Source organism: Xyrauchen texanus, chromosome 37 (assembly GCF_025860055.1).
Source record: "Xyrauchen texanus isolate HMW12.3.18 chromosome 37, RBS_HiC_50CHRs, whole genome shotgun sequence".
NCBI lineage: Eukaryota > Metazoa > Chordata > Actinopteri > Cypriniformes > Catostomidae > Xyrauchen > Xyrauchen texanus.
This window is the reverse complement of record NC_068312.1, coordinates 7,408,413-7,422,566: the sequence shown is the minus strand read 5'-3', so window position 1 is coordinate 7,422,566 and position 14,154 is coordinate 7,408,413. Positions and strand designations below refer to the sequence as shown.

Sequence of the window (14,154 nt, the reverse complement as noted above, 5' to 3'; positions counted from 1 at the left end):
TTTTGCAAAAATCCTAGTTGTGATTTTTGACTCAGAGCTAAATTTTGGAAAACAGATAAATGCTGTGATGAAGAGTAGCTTTTTTCAACTAAGGCAAATAGCCAGTGGCGGAGCTTGGGTGTGGCCAGGGGTGACCGTGACCACCATGGACCGATTGGACCCATTGGCCACCCCACTCGCAATTGCTGTTTTAGTCATTTTTGGGGTAATTGATTGGCACAATTTAGATCTTTAGAGGTGAAATAATCTCTCTACAAATGTACAAACTTAACAAATGCGCACAAAGTTCGCCAAACCGTCCCGGATGTCATTGTATCCACTCACCCCCGCCCCCACAGTCCGACAAAAACAAAATGCTGCCCGAACATTTCTGTGCCACCGCAGACCGATCGCTTGCCCCTGCCTGGCCACCCTTTTGAACAACTCCTGGCTCCACCCCTGCAAATAGCCAAATTAAAACCTCTGCACTCATATAAGGATCTGGAGACAGTTATTCATATCTTCATCTCATATAGACTTGACTATTCAAATGCACTGTATATGGGTCTAAATCACTAATCTCTGTATCACCTGCAGTTGGTTCAAAACACAGCTGCTTGGTTGCTTAATGGTGCTAGGAAGAGGGAAACATTTCACCCTTTTTAGCATCTCTCCACAGGGGCGTCGGACTGGGGGGGGGTAAAGGGTACCGAGTACCCAGGGCCCGAGGCAGGGGGGGCCCCTTAGAAGTCAGTTTTCTATACATACATATTTGGTACGGGGGCCCAGCAAGATGGTTTGTACCCAGGGCCCAAAATTTGGTGCTACGCCCCTGTCTCTCCACTGGTGCAATATAATCCATTTTAAGATCTTGTTATTTGTTTTTAAAGCTTTAAATGGTGTGGCCCCTTCTTATCTGTCAGAACTTCTGAGCTATCAACAAACCCCTAGAACCCTCAGATTCTTGGACAAAAAGTCCTTGGATTGTGCTTTTTCTGTTGCTGGCCCTAGATTATGGAACTGTATACCTCTGGACGTTAGGTCTGCCCCTTCCATTCCTGTTTTTAAATCATGCCTGAAGACGTATCTGTATTCCTTGGGTTTTACATGAATATTTATTGTAGATGTAATTTTTCTTATTAGTCTTTTATTCCTCTGTATCCTGTTATTGTTTTATTTGCATATGTACAGCACTTTGGTATACACTAGTTGTTCTTAAATGTGATATATAAATAAATTGACCTTGACCATATCCATTTCAATATCTATTCATTGGTTTAAGGAAGTGACGCACTCAGTGTCAACATGTCTGGATAAGTCAGCCTTATTTAAAAGATCTGTTAATGATCCCAGAAATGCTTCAGGGCTAGTAGTGTTCTAATTCCATTGTTATTGTTTACATCCTTGAAATGGTATGTAATGATCAGTGTAGTGTTGCACCAGCTGTAAGTAAGTTCTTTAAGTTAGAATATGGGGCCGGATATTCTAAGCAAATGAGAACAATTACACCCGAAGTATACTTCACACAGGTCACGTGACGCAAATTGTGACATTAGCAGAATGCTCGAACACTGAACAATTTATAGGGAGCATGAGCTGTTAAGCTTCATAAAGGACAAATATAAAGCACTATTAAAGGCTCAGTATAAAGACACCATAACAGTTGTCCATATGACAAGTGCATTATATTCCAAGCTTTCTGGGGCCTTACAACAGCTTTGTGTTGTATGAACTACTTTTAGTATATTTACTATAATTTTTTTCTCTTTTGATCTTGACAGTAGTGCTCAATATAAATGCTGTTTGTATGGAAAAGAGCAGTGTTAGGATTCCTGAAGAAAAGATTGTGTTAAGATTGTACTGAGCGGAAAAAACAACGAGAGACAACTTGAGGGCAGTAAATAATTTTGTGTATTTTCTTTTTGCTAGCCAGCTGACACAGTCATGCCATTTTACAGATACATCAGTGATTAAAAGAAATTCTAATTATATTCATCTTTTCTTTGAGACAGCAAGAAAAGATGACAGAAACAGGTGAATTGCTAAAATGCAGACACAGTGTTTGTCTTGTACAGTGTGAACTTTAAAAACACATGCATCTTTTAAAACCAAAAATTATATCATTTTGGGCCTTTATCGCATTTCAAGCCTTTATACAGAGAATTATTGCATTCAGCGCCTTTACAATATTAAAGGACCAAAGAGGAACATTATATTGTGACCTCAACACCCGTGACCCCTCACCCCCAAATGGTTTGTCCCCCCCACCAACAAGCCATGTTCACAATTATTGGCAGTGACATAAATTTTGTTTTTTGCAAAGTTTGCTGCTTCAGTATTTGTAGATAATTTTTTCACATGTTTCTATGGTATACTGGAAAATAATGATAAACATTTCTTGAGTTTTAAAGGTGTTTATTGGCAAAAACATTCAAAATATGGAAGGAGTCAATATTTACAGTGTTGACCCTTGTTCTTCATAACATCTGCAATTCGCTCTGGCATGCTGGATATCAGCTTCTGGGCCAAACCCTGACTGATGGCGATCCATTCTTGCCAGTCTTGATTCGATCACATTTTGTGGGCTTCTGCTTGTCCAATCGCCTATTGAGGATTGACCACAGGTTCACAATGGGATTAAGATCCAGGGAGTTGCCTGGCCACGGATCCAAAATTTCAATGTAATGATCACCGAGCCACTTCATTATCACTCTTGCCTTGTGACATGGTGCTCCATCATGCTGGAAAATGCACGGATCATCACCAAAATGCTCCTGGATCGTTGGGAGCAGTTGCTCTTACAAAACGTTTTGATACCATTCTTTATTCATGGCAGTGTTTTTGGGCAGAATTGTGAGAGAGCCCACTCCCTTGGATGAAAAGCAACCCCACACATGGATGTTCTCAGGATGCTTCACTGTTTGCACGACACAGGACTCATGGTAGCGTTCACCTTTTCTTCTCCGGACTATCAATTTTCCAGATGACCCAAATAGTCGGAAGGGGGCTTCATCAGAGAAAATAACTTTGCACCAGTCTTCTGCTGTCCAATCCTTGTACTTCCTGCAGAATTTCAGTCTGTTCTTGATGTTTTCTTGGAGAGAAGTGTCTTCTTTGCTGCCCTTCTTGACACCAGGCCATTGTCCAAAAGTCTTCGCCTCACTGTGCATGCAGATGCACTCACACCAACCTGCTGCCAATATTGAGCAAGCTCTGCACTGGTGGTGACACGATGCTGTAGCTGACTCCACAGAAGGAGACGGTCCTGGCGCTTGCTAGACACTCTGGGATGTCCTGAAGCCTTCTTCATTGCAGTTGAACCTCTCTCTGAAGTTCTTGATGATCTGGTAAATGGTTCTTTCAGGTGAAATATTCTTTGCAACAATTTCCTTTCATGTGAGACCATTTTGATGCAAAGCAATGATGGCTGTACGTCTTTCTTTAGAGGTAACCATTGCTAACAAGAACATAATGATTGGAAGCATTTCTTCCCTCCTTTTATGGCAATCAGTCTGCTCTTATAATCCAATCAGAATGATAGAGTGATTTCACCTGACTAGTACTCGTTCACACTTTCCCATGTGCTGCTGATATGATTAGTGAAATGATGTTAGCTGGTCATTTAAACAAAATTGGACAAAATGTATGTCACTGCCAATACTTTGGCCATGGCTGTACAATGTTCAAGACATGGTTCAGCCTTGATGAGCAGACAATCATTTTGTGTAACAGCATCATCTAGTGGGGCTGACTGATTGTACAGAACACCAAAATCTCTTTGAATGTTTATTGTAAGGCCTAACTCAGGTCTAATCTGCCCTGATAAACACCCATTCATACGCATACTTTATTTGAAATAACAAACACTATTCATATAAAAAGCACACAGGTTTTTATTGCATATCAATTTCATGTATAAATTCTTCATAGCATTGGAAAGATTACATTTGGTATACATATCTATTCTACAGAATTAACATCAGAATCATGTCTTTTCCATGAAATTGCTCTAAAGTACATCTTAAGTAATCACAAGCATCGAAAAAACAACTTCAGAATTCTCAGTATTATTCTACAATCCTTAAATGTTGTCATTATTTCTCTCCCACAAGCATATTGTTCAGTTCATTACCATCTGCCCATTGGATTTAAGGCAGTAAACAGGACTTAAAGTCAAACTAGCTAACCTAACCACATGTACAATAAGTGCATCTAAAAATGTGTTATTTTTTATCAAGATGTATTTTTTTTTTTTTTTTTTTTACTTTTTAATTTAAGATACACATTTCACAAATGGACACCATTATGACCTCTAAAACACAAGTCATGCACAATATCTTTTAATAAACATAACAGAAGCAATATACAACTCCAAAGATCCAAATTAAACAAGCACCGTGTATTTCCAAACCCATGTTTTGAGTGAATTTTTCTGCAATGTCATCATTCTTCTTCTTTTTCTTTTAAAATTCTATACACTTTTTTTTTTTTTAAGAAACCAAGTAATCTATGGTTTTTGATATTATACATTTGTTTTTGATGTAACAGTGGGTCAAGAATAACTCAGTTCATTGTTTGACCATTTGTCCATGATAATTTTAACAACGTGGGTCAATTTCTTATCCATCTACAGCGCTTGCTAAGTACAGTAGTATGTGACATGACTCTCTCCAAACTCCATCTCTCTCCAGTTCCATCGCATCCCCAGCATTTCTATGCATCAAACAAGACTTCTTTCTCAGTAAATGACATAGTGAGACGATACAGCATGAAATAGAGTAAGAATATACAGAGCGCCACCTGGTGGTACACTTGAAATATTACAGTGCTCCAAGTTTTTTCACTGTGTGATCCAGAAAATTCCCGGCCAGTAAAATGCATCTCGTGTGGTTTGTGTCTGCCGTAGAAATAGAGAATTCCTAATGTTCCTGAATGACAAGTTCTTCTGATAAAGCTTGAATATTCTTTGCAGTTTTTGACCTATGATATAAAGTGCTTGTTAAAACCAGCCTTGCTTCAAAAATGACAATAAAACCAGTACTAATATTAGAGATCAGATGTAAAGCATGATATAGGCAGTATATGTTAGGTATGACAAAGGTGGGCTCTATGATTCCAGAATATGTGGTGCACTCTGGGTAGTGTTTAAAGTCTTTAAAAATCCCAACAGAAGGCTGTGAGGAGTAGTAGTAAAGGTATAAATTCCTGACCAAAAAAAGTCCCCAAAAAGACATTCATGAGAAGGTAACTTTCGGAGGAAGTTTGCCTTATACTACATTTTAAATCTACTCTACACATTCATAATATGCATTCAGTTGTTTACGATTCATTCGCTGGCTTCACAGTTCAGAGAAGTTGGATGAGGACTCAAACGTGTATTCATGGATCTGGTGTCTCTGAAAGCTCTGTTCATGTGGGCGTTAAATGTGGCTGCTCACCATTTGACGACGATCCCTTAGTGGCCGTCTCAGGCCTCATCCACGCTAAAATTCGTAAACGCATTGGTTATGCTACTCAAACGGCGTTTTCCTCCACTACATTACCTCATACTTTGGAAAACAACTACGTTGGAGACCAAACAAAACGAATTTGCGTGGATGTGGCCTCAGTTGTGGTGTCTTTTCGGTGACAGTTCAAATGTAGCTGATGCAAATGCTTATTGTTTGTGATGTTTATGACCACCTGACGAAAATGGCGCTTTCCAAACAAATGGGACATTTGAAACGTGCACTTTGAATCAGATATAGGCTACTGGTTGAATCACTGTCTTTATGATGATGTTTGAGTGATAACATGTGTAAAAAGGTCAACATATAATGCCCCTCTTTTTGAGTAACCTGACGTTTTAATCAAAACATTTGACTCAAGAATGCCAACCATTAAAAAAAAAAACACACACACACATTTCCTACATTTCTAAATGGCTGAACAGATGTATCATAAACCAGATTTCATAGACACATTTGATGTCTTCCGTACTGATAAATGAAACACGTATATTGGCAAACTTGTTGCTCTATGATGAAATATTTCAGTAATTTGATTCCTTCAAAAGAGTGGGTCAAACTTTTTTTTCTTCATTTTTTCATTATTCCAAAAATCAAACAAAAAATACAAATGAAAAATAAATAAAAGGCAAACACTCATCAATCTAAGTAATCAACAACAGAGGAAAAACTACTAACAGTGGAGGCGATCACTCAATGATTGTCAAAGAAAAGGGGGTTATTTGGCACACAACACTCTCTGCTACGATCTGTTAACTTATTTTGTACATCATACAACAATATTGTACAAGTTTGGTCCTTCACTAAATATTTATATTAACATTTAAGCACAGATGTGCCTGAAAAGAAACAATACTGTTTACTGAGGAGCAAATCACATACAAATAATGTATAATATTTTTTAATTCAATACGAAGGAGGAAAGATATTCCAATTGCCCCCACTGGAGAATAATTTAACTCTTTAAAACAAACTTTCAGTTTGGTCTAAAGGCCTTTATACAGCTAAAATACGAACCATGACGATAATTACAATGACAATGATGCTATACACTTTGAACAACCATGCTGCGTGATATATCGCATGAACATTGGCTGCTCTTACGGTTGAAGGGACGACTCAAAAGTGTGCGGCTTAAACAAAAAAGTCACAACGTATCCCAGTGACTTCCAGCATAGACATTTCAAATGGCGGTCAGCCTCAGGGCGAAGTTAGCATGCTAGTTATGGGCTTAAGTGCTTCTATTGTCATTAAAATGAATGTTTATTTTTACTCTAATGACCTAAGACTTCAGCTGTGAGTTCATTTAAAGGAAACCTTTGAATAAGAGCAACTTGAGGATGAAATGCTGTATAGAAACTGTTGAAATGTCCACCACCCAACACAGCACGGGCTTCTACGGGAACGGGGATGTTTTGTGTGTTTGATAAACCATATAAGCCTTGAGAGCAGAGTCTGTTGAATGCATATAATTGAAAACGATTGTGATTTTTGAGTCATTCAAATGCAGTATCCCCTCTGGTTTTGAGCTGCTGAGGAGAGAACATCACTATTGTGTCTAGTTTTAGACCGAAAATGTGTTTAGCTGGGGAATTGATGATTTGATTCCTGTTGTTCAACTGTGGAATACAAATCTCCCATCTGTGACTGGATCCTGTGTCTGTTCTCAACAGTGCGGTCTGCTATCTCTACAGCCCTTCCTTTCTTACGCACATAGTGGTGGATCGACTGTGGCATCATTGGTCTTCTCAAGCTCTTTCCTCCTCTCTATCTTTCTCCTTTCATTTCTGACTTCTCTTTTGCATTGTTCGTGTTCTCAGATGTTGTTGAGGGGGTGAAAGGAGCTCGTTTCTGAAGACCCTCCTCCCATGTTGAGCCAAGCATCCAAGGAGTTCTGGGAGGGTGCGTGCAGATTGTTGTTCTCAGACAGAGAGAGCATCATTGCATAAGCCTGGGTGAAGAAAAGGAGGAACAGTCAATCTCAGAGCCATAACGTATTTAATCTATTTTATTGAGTATAAGAACTGATGTACTGTATACTAATTAATATGTATTGAGGTGCTATAAACATTGCAATACATTCCTTTAAATGGGGGATTCATAAGCATACAGTAGATTAACAATATTTAACACAAAACTAATTATTGAGATCGCACATAAAACATGTAACAAAACCAAATGGAATGTTGAGACAACCCGGTTCCATGACAAGTCACAATAATAGTACAAGATGGCGAAATTGTAAGAAATCGAATGAGTTCACTTGTACAAAAAGATAAACTTTACTCCCAAAGACAAAAATAATTTTTCCTTATTTTACCTCAAACCTAAACTTAAACATGAAGTCTAACCCTAACCCTGGAGTGGTGGTGGCGTAGTGGGATAAACCACATAAAGTGTTCTTGAGCAAGGCACTTAACTCCAGGAACTGTCCCTGTAATAAGTGCACCGTAAGTCTCTTTGGATAAAAGCATCTGTCAAATGCATACATATAAATAAATGTTCCCCAAACCCTAAACCTAAATGATTTAATTGTAAAATAACATTTGTGTATGGAAGAGAGAAAACATCAGGGCTTGGAATGAGACGAGGAAAGCATATTTCTTCAGGTCATTTGTATTGCATTAAAAATATAATGTAATAAGTAACCAAATTTGTCCACAAATATTTCGTTTCTTAAAGTCAAGTGTTGGATATGAGGCTAGCTACAATATCATGCCTGTATTGTATCGATTTGTAATTCTATTTGTTAATTTTGGTTTCCATGGGAATAAAAGTTGTACCTTTTCATACGAGTCAAGTCATAAAATATCTTACCATTTCGCCATCTCGTATGAATTATTATGAGTTGTCATGAGACTATGTTGGACCAGAGGACAATTTAAAAGATAATAAATGGTGCAATGATAAAGAAAGCTAGAACTGTTAGTTATGTTAATGTCATTCAATTAATATTGAGTAGTAGTGAAAATATTATTTATTAAAAATGTTAGATGACAAAATGAAAATCACAATAATTAGGTTATACAAATACTGCATGGGTTCCCAACTGTTGTTTTTACGTACGGACTATTGCCGAACGTTTTTAACTTGAAGTACACCCCTGAGATTTTATGTAACGTTAAACTTTTAATAATTAGAATGAATTTCACAACAAATTCACATGTTTGCAAATACATATAATGCTATTTTTTTTATCATATTATTGTTCTTTTATTTAACATAGCAACATGACATTTCAAAATGCATTTAATTTTTAGGGCTGTCGATGTTAATTTAGTTTGATTATTATAAGAAAAAATAACATGTTAAAAGAATGAATGCAATTTGTTAATCATGCGTGAATTTGGTAATTACAAATGTTCCAACCAAAAGAGAAATTCAAGCTTGATGTACCGCCCTGATTTTTTTGCAGATCTGTGATAGTAGGGGGCAGTCAGCGCAACTCCGGCTGTACAGGCAGCTTGTGCTCAAAAACAGCTGGCCAGAGGACAACAGAACGTGGGATTCTGAGACAAGTTTTTTGAAGTTTCACAAAAACATCCCGCTTATGACTTAGAGATACTGTAAACAATTGAGACGAGACGCAACCAAAGTAAGATGCTTTAAAAGCATCCGTCAGGTGCTCAATTACAAAGACCAACAATTTAAAATAGCGCAGACGGAAGCAGGCCAATAATAATTCAATTATATGAAAAAACAAACAAACATTATATTGACTTCTATTAAACTTTACATATTGTCAGAATAAAGTTTCCACAATATTTGTATATGATGTAACGTACTTGAATGATTTGAATTATTATAGTTATATATTGTATTGATTGTATAATTATTCTAATAATTATTTACTAAATTATCTTTATTTGAGGGCTTTTTAAGTCAATATTGTTATGTGTGATAACTTGCTATTAATTCAATTAATTAATTGGCACATTACTTCATTTGTATTAATGAATTAATTATTTGTATACAAAATTGTAAACAATAATTTTTTTTTTTAAAAGATTGACAGCCCTAAAAATGTGTGTGTCTATATATATATATATATATATATATATATATATATATATATATATATATACTGTATATATATACCTGGACAATTGTCACATCTAAACCAAGAAGAAAACTGCTGAGTTTTTTCAAAAACATGCTCTTTAAACGTCTTTACTTTTCTTGATGTCTGAGTAATAAGCAAAGACATGAGCACACTTTATGGCATAGCAATGTTCCTATGGAGCAGGTACAGTCACATACCTGGGTTTTAGCCTGTCTGAATAGAGTTTCTTTCAGCGCCTCCGACTCTACCGAGCTGCTAAAAATGTCTTTAATGTCATAGGGCTCCTCGCCAGCTTTATGGAATTCCAGGCTTTTGGGGAAACCAGCCAGAGGTTCCAGATCTAATAGGCCTGCATCCTCCTCAATACACCTGTACCAGGAAGGGGAGGGGGAAAGGGCCAGAAGTGTGGACAGGGGAGGGGACCCTCGGTTAGCCCAGTCACAACTTCAGTCTAAATATTGGAACTGGATGCGTTTGAGGAGAATGAAATGGTGACGGGGTATTAAAACAAATTGGGTGTTTATCATACTGACAGATGAGAGCACAAAACAAATAGGCTTGGGGTGACATTTATGGTCAAGAACTCTATCCATCGCTCTGTCCATGCAAAATTAAATGAGATCCCTTTCTACAGAGAAAACGTAACAAGAAGCTTGTTTTCCAGGCTTAAACTTGTAAGGCTGGTCTGGTTTGCTGGTTTTAATAGGTTTTGAGCACTTGTCATCAGATCAGGCTGGGAGACCAGCTGGCTGACCATCTACACCAGCTGAACACCAGCTTAGCCAGCCTGGGAAACCACCTTAAAACACCTTAGTCCAGTAAACCATTTTAGTCTGGATTAAGCTGTTCTTTGCCTTAAATAAAATACTGCCACAAAATATTGATTGTTGAAACATCTATTTTTTTGTGTTTTCAGTGGTAATCCAACAGTTGTAATGTTATAGGTGAGGACAATGAAGCAGTGAATGAAAATGCAACAAATGAACACTCAATAGTTTCAGTGGGTGCACAACTGCAGCATACTGTAGCACTGTCCACTTCACTTCGTTTTTTTTGTTTGAAATGCTTTAACACGTAAACGAACAAATGATTAATTGCTTATTAGTTGTGTTAATTATAGGAATTACAGACAACAAGGCATCACAGAACAAGTGGCAAACACTATGGTACACATTTCACCTTGAATCATAACTGATTTCAATTAAGTTGGACATTAGCATGTTCCTAATGACACAACACGCTTTTAAAAAAAAAAAGACTAAGCACACACAAATTTTGGACAAAGTAGCCCATTTTTAATTCAACTGAATCAATGTAAATCAATTACATTTTTATTAATGAAATCTGCTTAAAATTGAAAATCCTGTTGTTGGCCCATTGTTCTTGTGCTGCCTGATAATGATGATGATGTGTGTGATTAGGGCTGGGTATTGATACAAATGTATTGATTTAATTCGATTCCGATTCACAAGCTCTCGATTCTAATAGATGTCATTCGATTCGATTTTGATTCTTTTGGGTGTATTTAACTTAGAATGTAAATTTTGCTTACATATGAAATAAATTATCTATAAGCTAATGCTGTTGATTATACTGGGGACCTTAGTATACTACAAAAATATACATTTTACTAATTATATTGAACATTAGTTTTTCATCATTTTGGTCACATTTTAGCTTTAAGTTTTCAGTCAATAAAAACAATGTCTTGAAATTGCATATATTATATTGCATATGTACATTGTGTTACATGTGCATTAGTGAGGCATTATTTGTACTACGGTTTCTCCAAAAGGCTGTGGCTAGGTAGCTCAGCGAGCATTGGCACTGACAACCACCCCTGGAGTCGTGAGTTCGAATCCAGGGTGTGCTGATTGACTCCAGCCAGGTCTCTTAAGCAACCAAATTGGTCCGGTTGCTAGGGAGGGTAGAGTCACATGGGGTAACCTCCTCATGGTCGCGATTAGTGGCTCTCTCTCTCTCAATGGGGTGCGTGGTAAGTTGTGTGTGGATTGCGGAGTGTAGTATGAGCCTCTACATGTGGAGTATCGTGATAAGATGTGTGGATTGACTGTCTCAGAATCGGGGGCAACTGAGACTTGTCCTCCGCCACCCGGATTGAGGTGAGTAACCGCGCCACCATGAGGACCTACTAAGTAGTGGGAATTGGGCATTCCAGATTGGGAGAAAAGGGGATAGCGGCACAGAAGTGTTTCGGTTGAGCGCATTTTAGAGGGTTGTGCATAGAGTAAAAGATCGATCTTGCGATTTTAAGAATTTATATTGTAATCATTCAAATGAAGATTGCGATTAATTGGAAAATCAAAATTTTTACCCAGCCCTATGTGTGATATCTATACTGTAGTTGTTATTCCATGCAATACAGATCTTCTTTCATGAACACTCAATCAAAGGTTATTCCTTTTTGCACTATAACGTTTGAACTTTATGAGAAAGAGAAATTGCAATTGGTGGAGAAAGTTTGGATTCATTCATGTATCTTGTAAAATGGTTGTGATCTTTTGAGTCAATATAGCTTTATTTTAGTGCTTATCAAAAAACAGTGCTTATTTTAGTGCTTATCAAATGTTTTTCTGACCTGCCCGTGTTTTCGTAAGACATCGGGAGAGAGGTCGGTTCCTCTTCGTCCTCGTAAGTGCCCTGCACCATAGTGGTGGGAGAAGCCGTCTCGTCCTGTGACTTTTCTGTCAACGAGCCTTCCTCATCTTCATCATCTCCCTCCATCTCCTCTTCTTCCTCCTCCAGTTTGGAGGCAGTGTGAGTGTGACTCTGAGGATGCTCTTCTTCTGTCAGCTCCGTCCTGTAATGATCACATAAACATGAGTCACGTGAGTCTTGCTGGTTTGTGGCTTCTATGCCTTCTATTTTTATATTCAGATCATTGATAGGATGCAATGTTAGTCATGTTTCTTGCACCAAAAACAAATGTAATTTAGTTTTTCATTTCTATTTTCCACCTTCTCTTTGACACTATATTACCTTTGAAATTCATACTTGTACGTAGTGCAAGTCTCTGAACTGTCAGTGTCTGTAGCAACATTTTGGCTAAATTACAAGGTTCCTTACTCAAATTGCTGCAGTTCTGAGGTGATATGTCCATGGAATAACACTAAAAACAAATGCTTTAATGCTTTATCTAGCAAACATTAAAACGTATCGCCTTACAAGTCATGCACTATGGTAAAAGAGTTTAGATGTCATAAGATAGCATTGTGTGAGGAACAGGGTGAAAAATAATTATTTATGAACAGTTAATCTGCCGTTTTACTGGTGATTTGTGTGAAAGTGAATAAAAGTTCATTTCAGCAGGGAACAGGCTGTGATGAATACAACGATTAATTTAAAAGTAATTTCACAAAAAAGGTAGGAGTAGGAACAAGTAGTAACGCTACTACTATAGGACCAGGAGGCTGTTGTGATTGGCCAATCTCTGAATACGAAATGAGTAAAAATGCCTGTGACAAGATGATGAGTACTAAATTGCCATTAGTGTGTTATGTGCCTGTAGTTCGGATGACAATACTTCTTTTTTTAGTTTCAGTAAATGGTCTTGGTGGACTGGGGAGGGAGCTTTGCGTTGTGAATATTGCATTCATATAACTACAGCCATGGCCGAAGTATTGGCAGTGATATCAATTTTGTGTTTCACAATGTTTTCTGCTTCAGTTGTTGTGGTGTTGATTCACATTGTTTCTAGATTATTGTGCAGAGTGATCAGATGCATTTTAAATAATTGCAAAAAGCTTCATTGACCAAAAAAAAATTTACTTTACCACAAAAACCCAAATTTCATTTTTTTTTGGCCCTGGCACTAAATGACCAGCTAACATCATTTCACTAATCATATCAGCAGCACCTGGGAAAATGTGAACGAGTACTACTCAGGTGAAATCACTATCATTCTGATTGGATTATAATAGCAGACTGATTGCCATAAAAGGAGGGAAGAATTGCTTCCAATCATTGTGTTCTTGTTAGCAATGGTTACCTCTAAAGAAAGACGTCCGGCCATCATTGCTTTGCATCAAAATGGCCTCACGTGCAAGGAAATTGCTGCAAAGAATATTGAACCTGAAAGAACCATTTACCGGATAATCAGGAACTTCACGGAGAGGTTCAACTGTGGGGTTCCTTTTCATCCAAGGGAGTGGGCTCTCTCACAATTCTGCCCAAAAATTCTGTCATGAATAAAGAATGGTATCAAAACGTCCTGCAAGAGCAACTGCTCACAACGATCCAGGAGCAATTTGGTGATGATCCGTGCATTTTCCAGCATGATGGAGCACCATATCACAAGGCAAGAGTGATAATGAATTGGCTCGGTGATCATTACATTGAAATCTTAGATCTGTGGCCAGGAAACTCCCCGGATCTTAATCCCATTGAGAACCTGTGGTCAATCCAAAAGGTGAGTAGACAAGCAGAAGCCCACAAATTGTGATCAACTACGAGAACTAATAAGACAAGAATGGATCGCCATCAGTCAGGATTTGGCCCAAGAACAAGGGGCCAACACTGTAAATTTTAACAGCCAATTTTACAACTTAGTTGCCATGACAATGTAATGTCAATGTAACGGGATCC

The 14,154-nt window shown here is 37.7% G+C and overlaps 1 protein-coding gene across 2 annotated transcripts in view; it reads right to left on the bottom strand.

Annotated features, from left to right (window-relative positions):
* Window positions 1-4,222: 4,222 nt before the first annotated feature.
* LOC127630719 (histone-lysine N-methyltransferase PRDM16-like) overlaps window positions 4,223-14,154 on the bottom strand; it is a 298,653-nt gene continuing 288,721 nt past the window's right edge. Inside the window, exons 15-17 of one of the 2 annotated variants that reach the window (XM_052108445.1) lie at window positions 12,149-12,370; window positions 9,747-9,918; window positions 4,223-7,437 (exon numbers count right to left, since the gene is read on the bottom strand). In XM_052108445.1, coding sequence (XP_051964405.1) covers window positions 7,303-7,437; window positions 9,747-9,918; window positions 12,149-12,370 — 529 coding nt within the window. In that variant the 3' untranslated portion in view covers window positions 4,223-7,302. The remainder of the gene's footprint in view (window positions 7,438-9,746; window positions 9,919-12,148; window positions 12,371-14,154) is intronic. The other variant, XM_052108446.1, reaches the window with a different exon arrangement.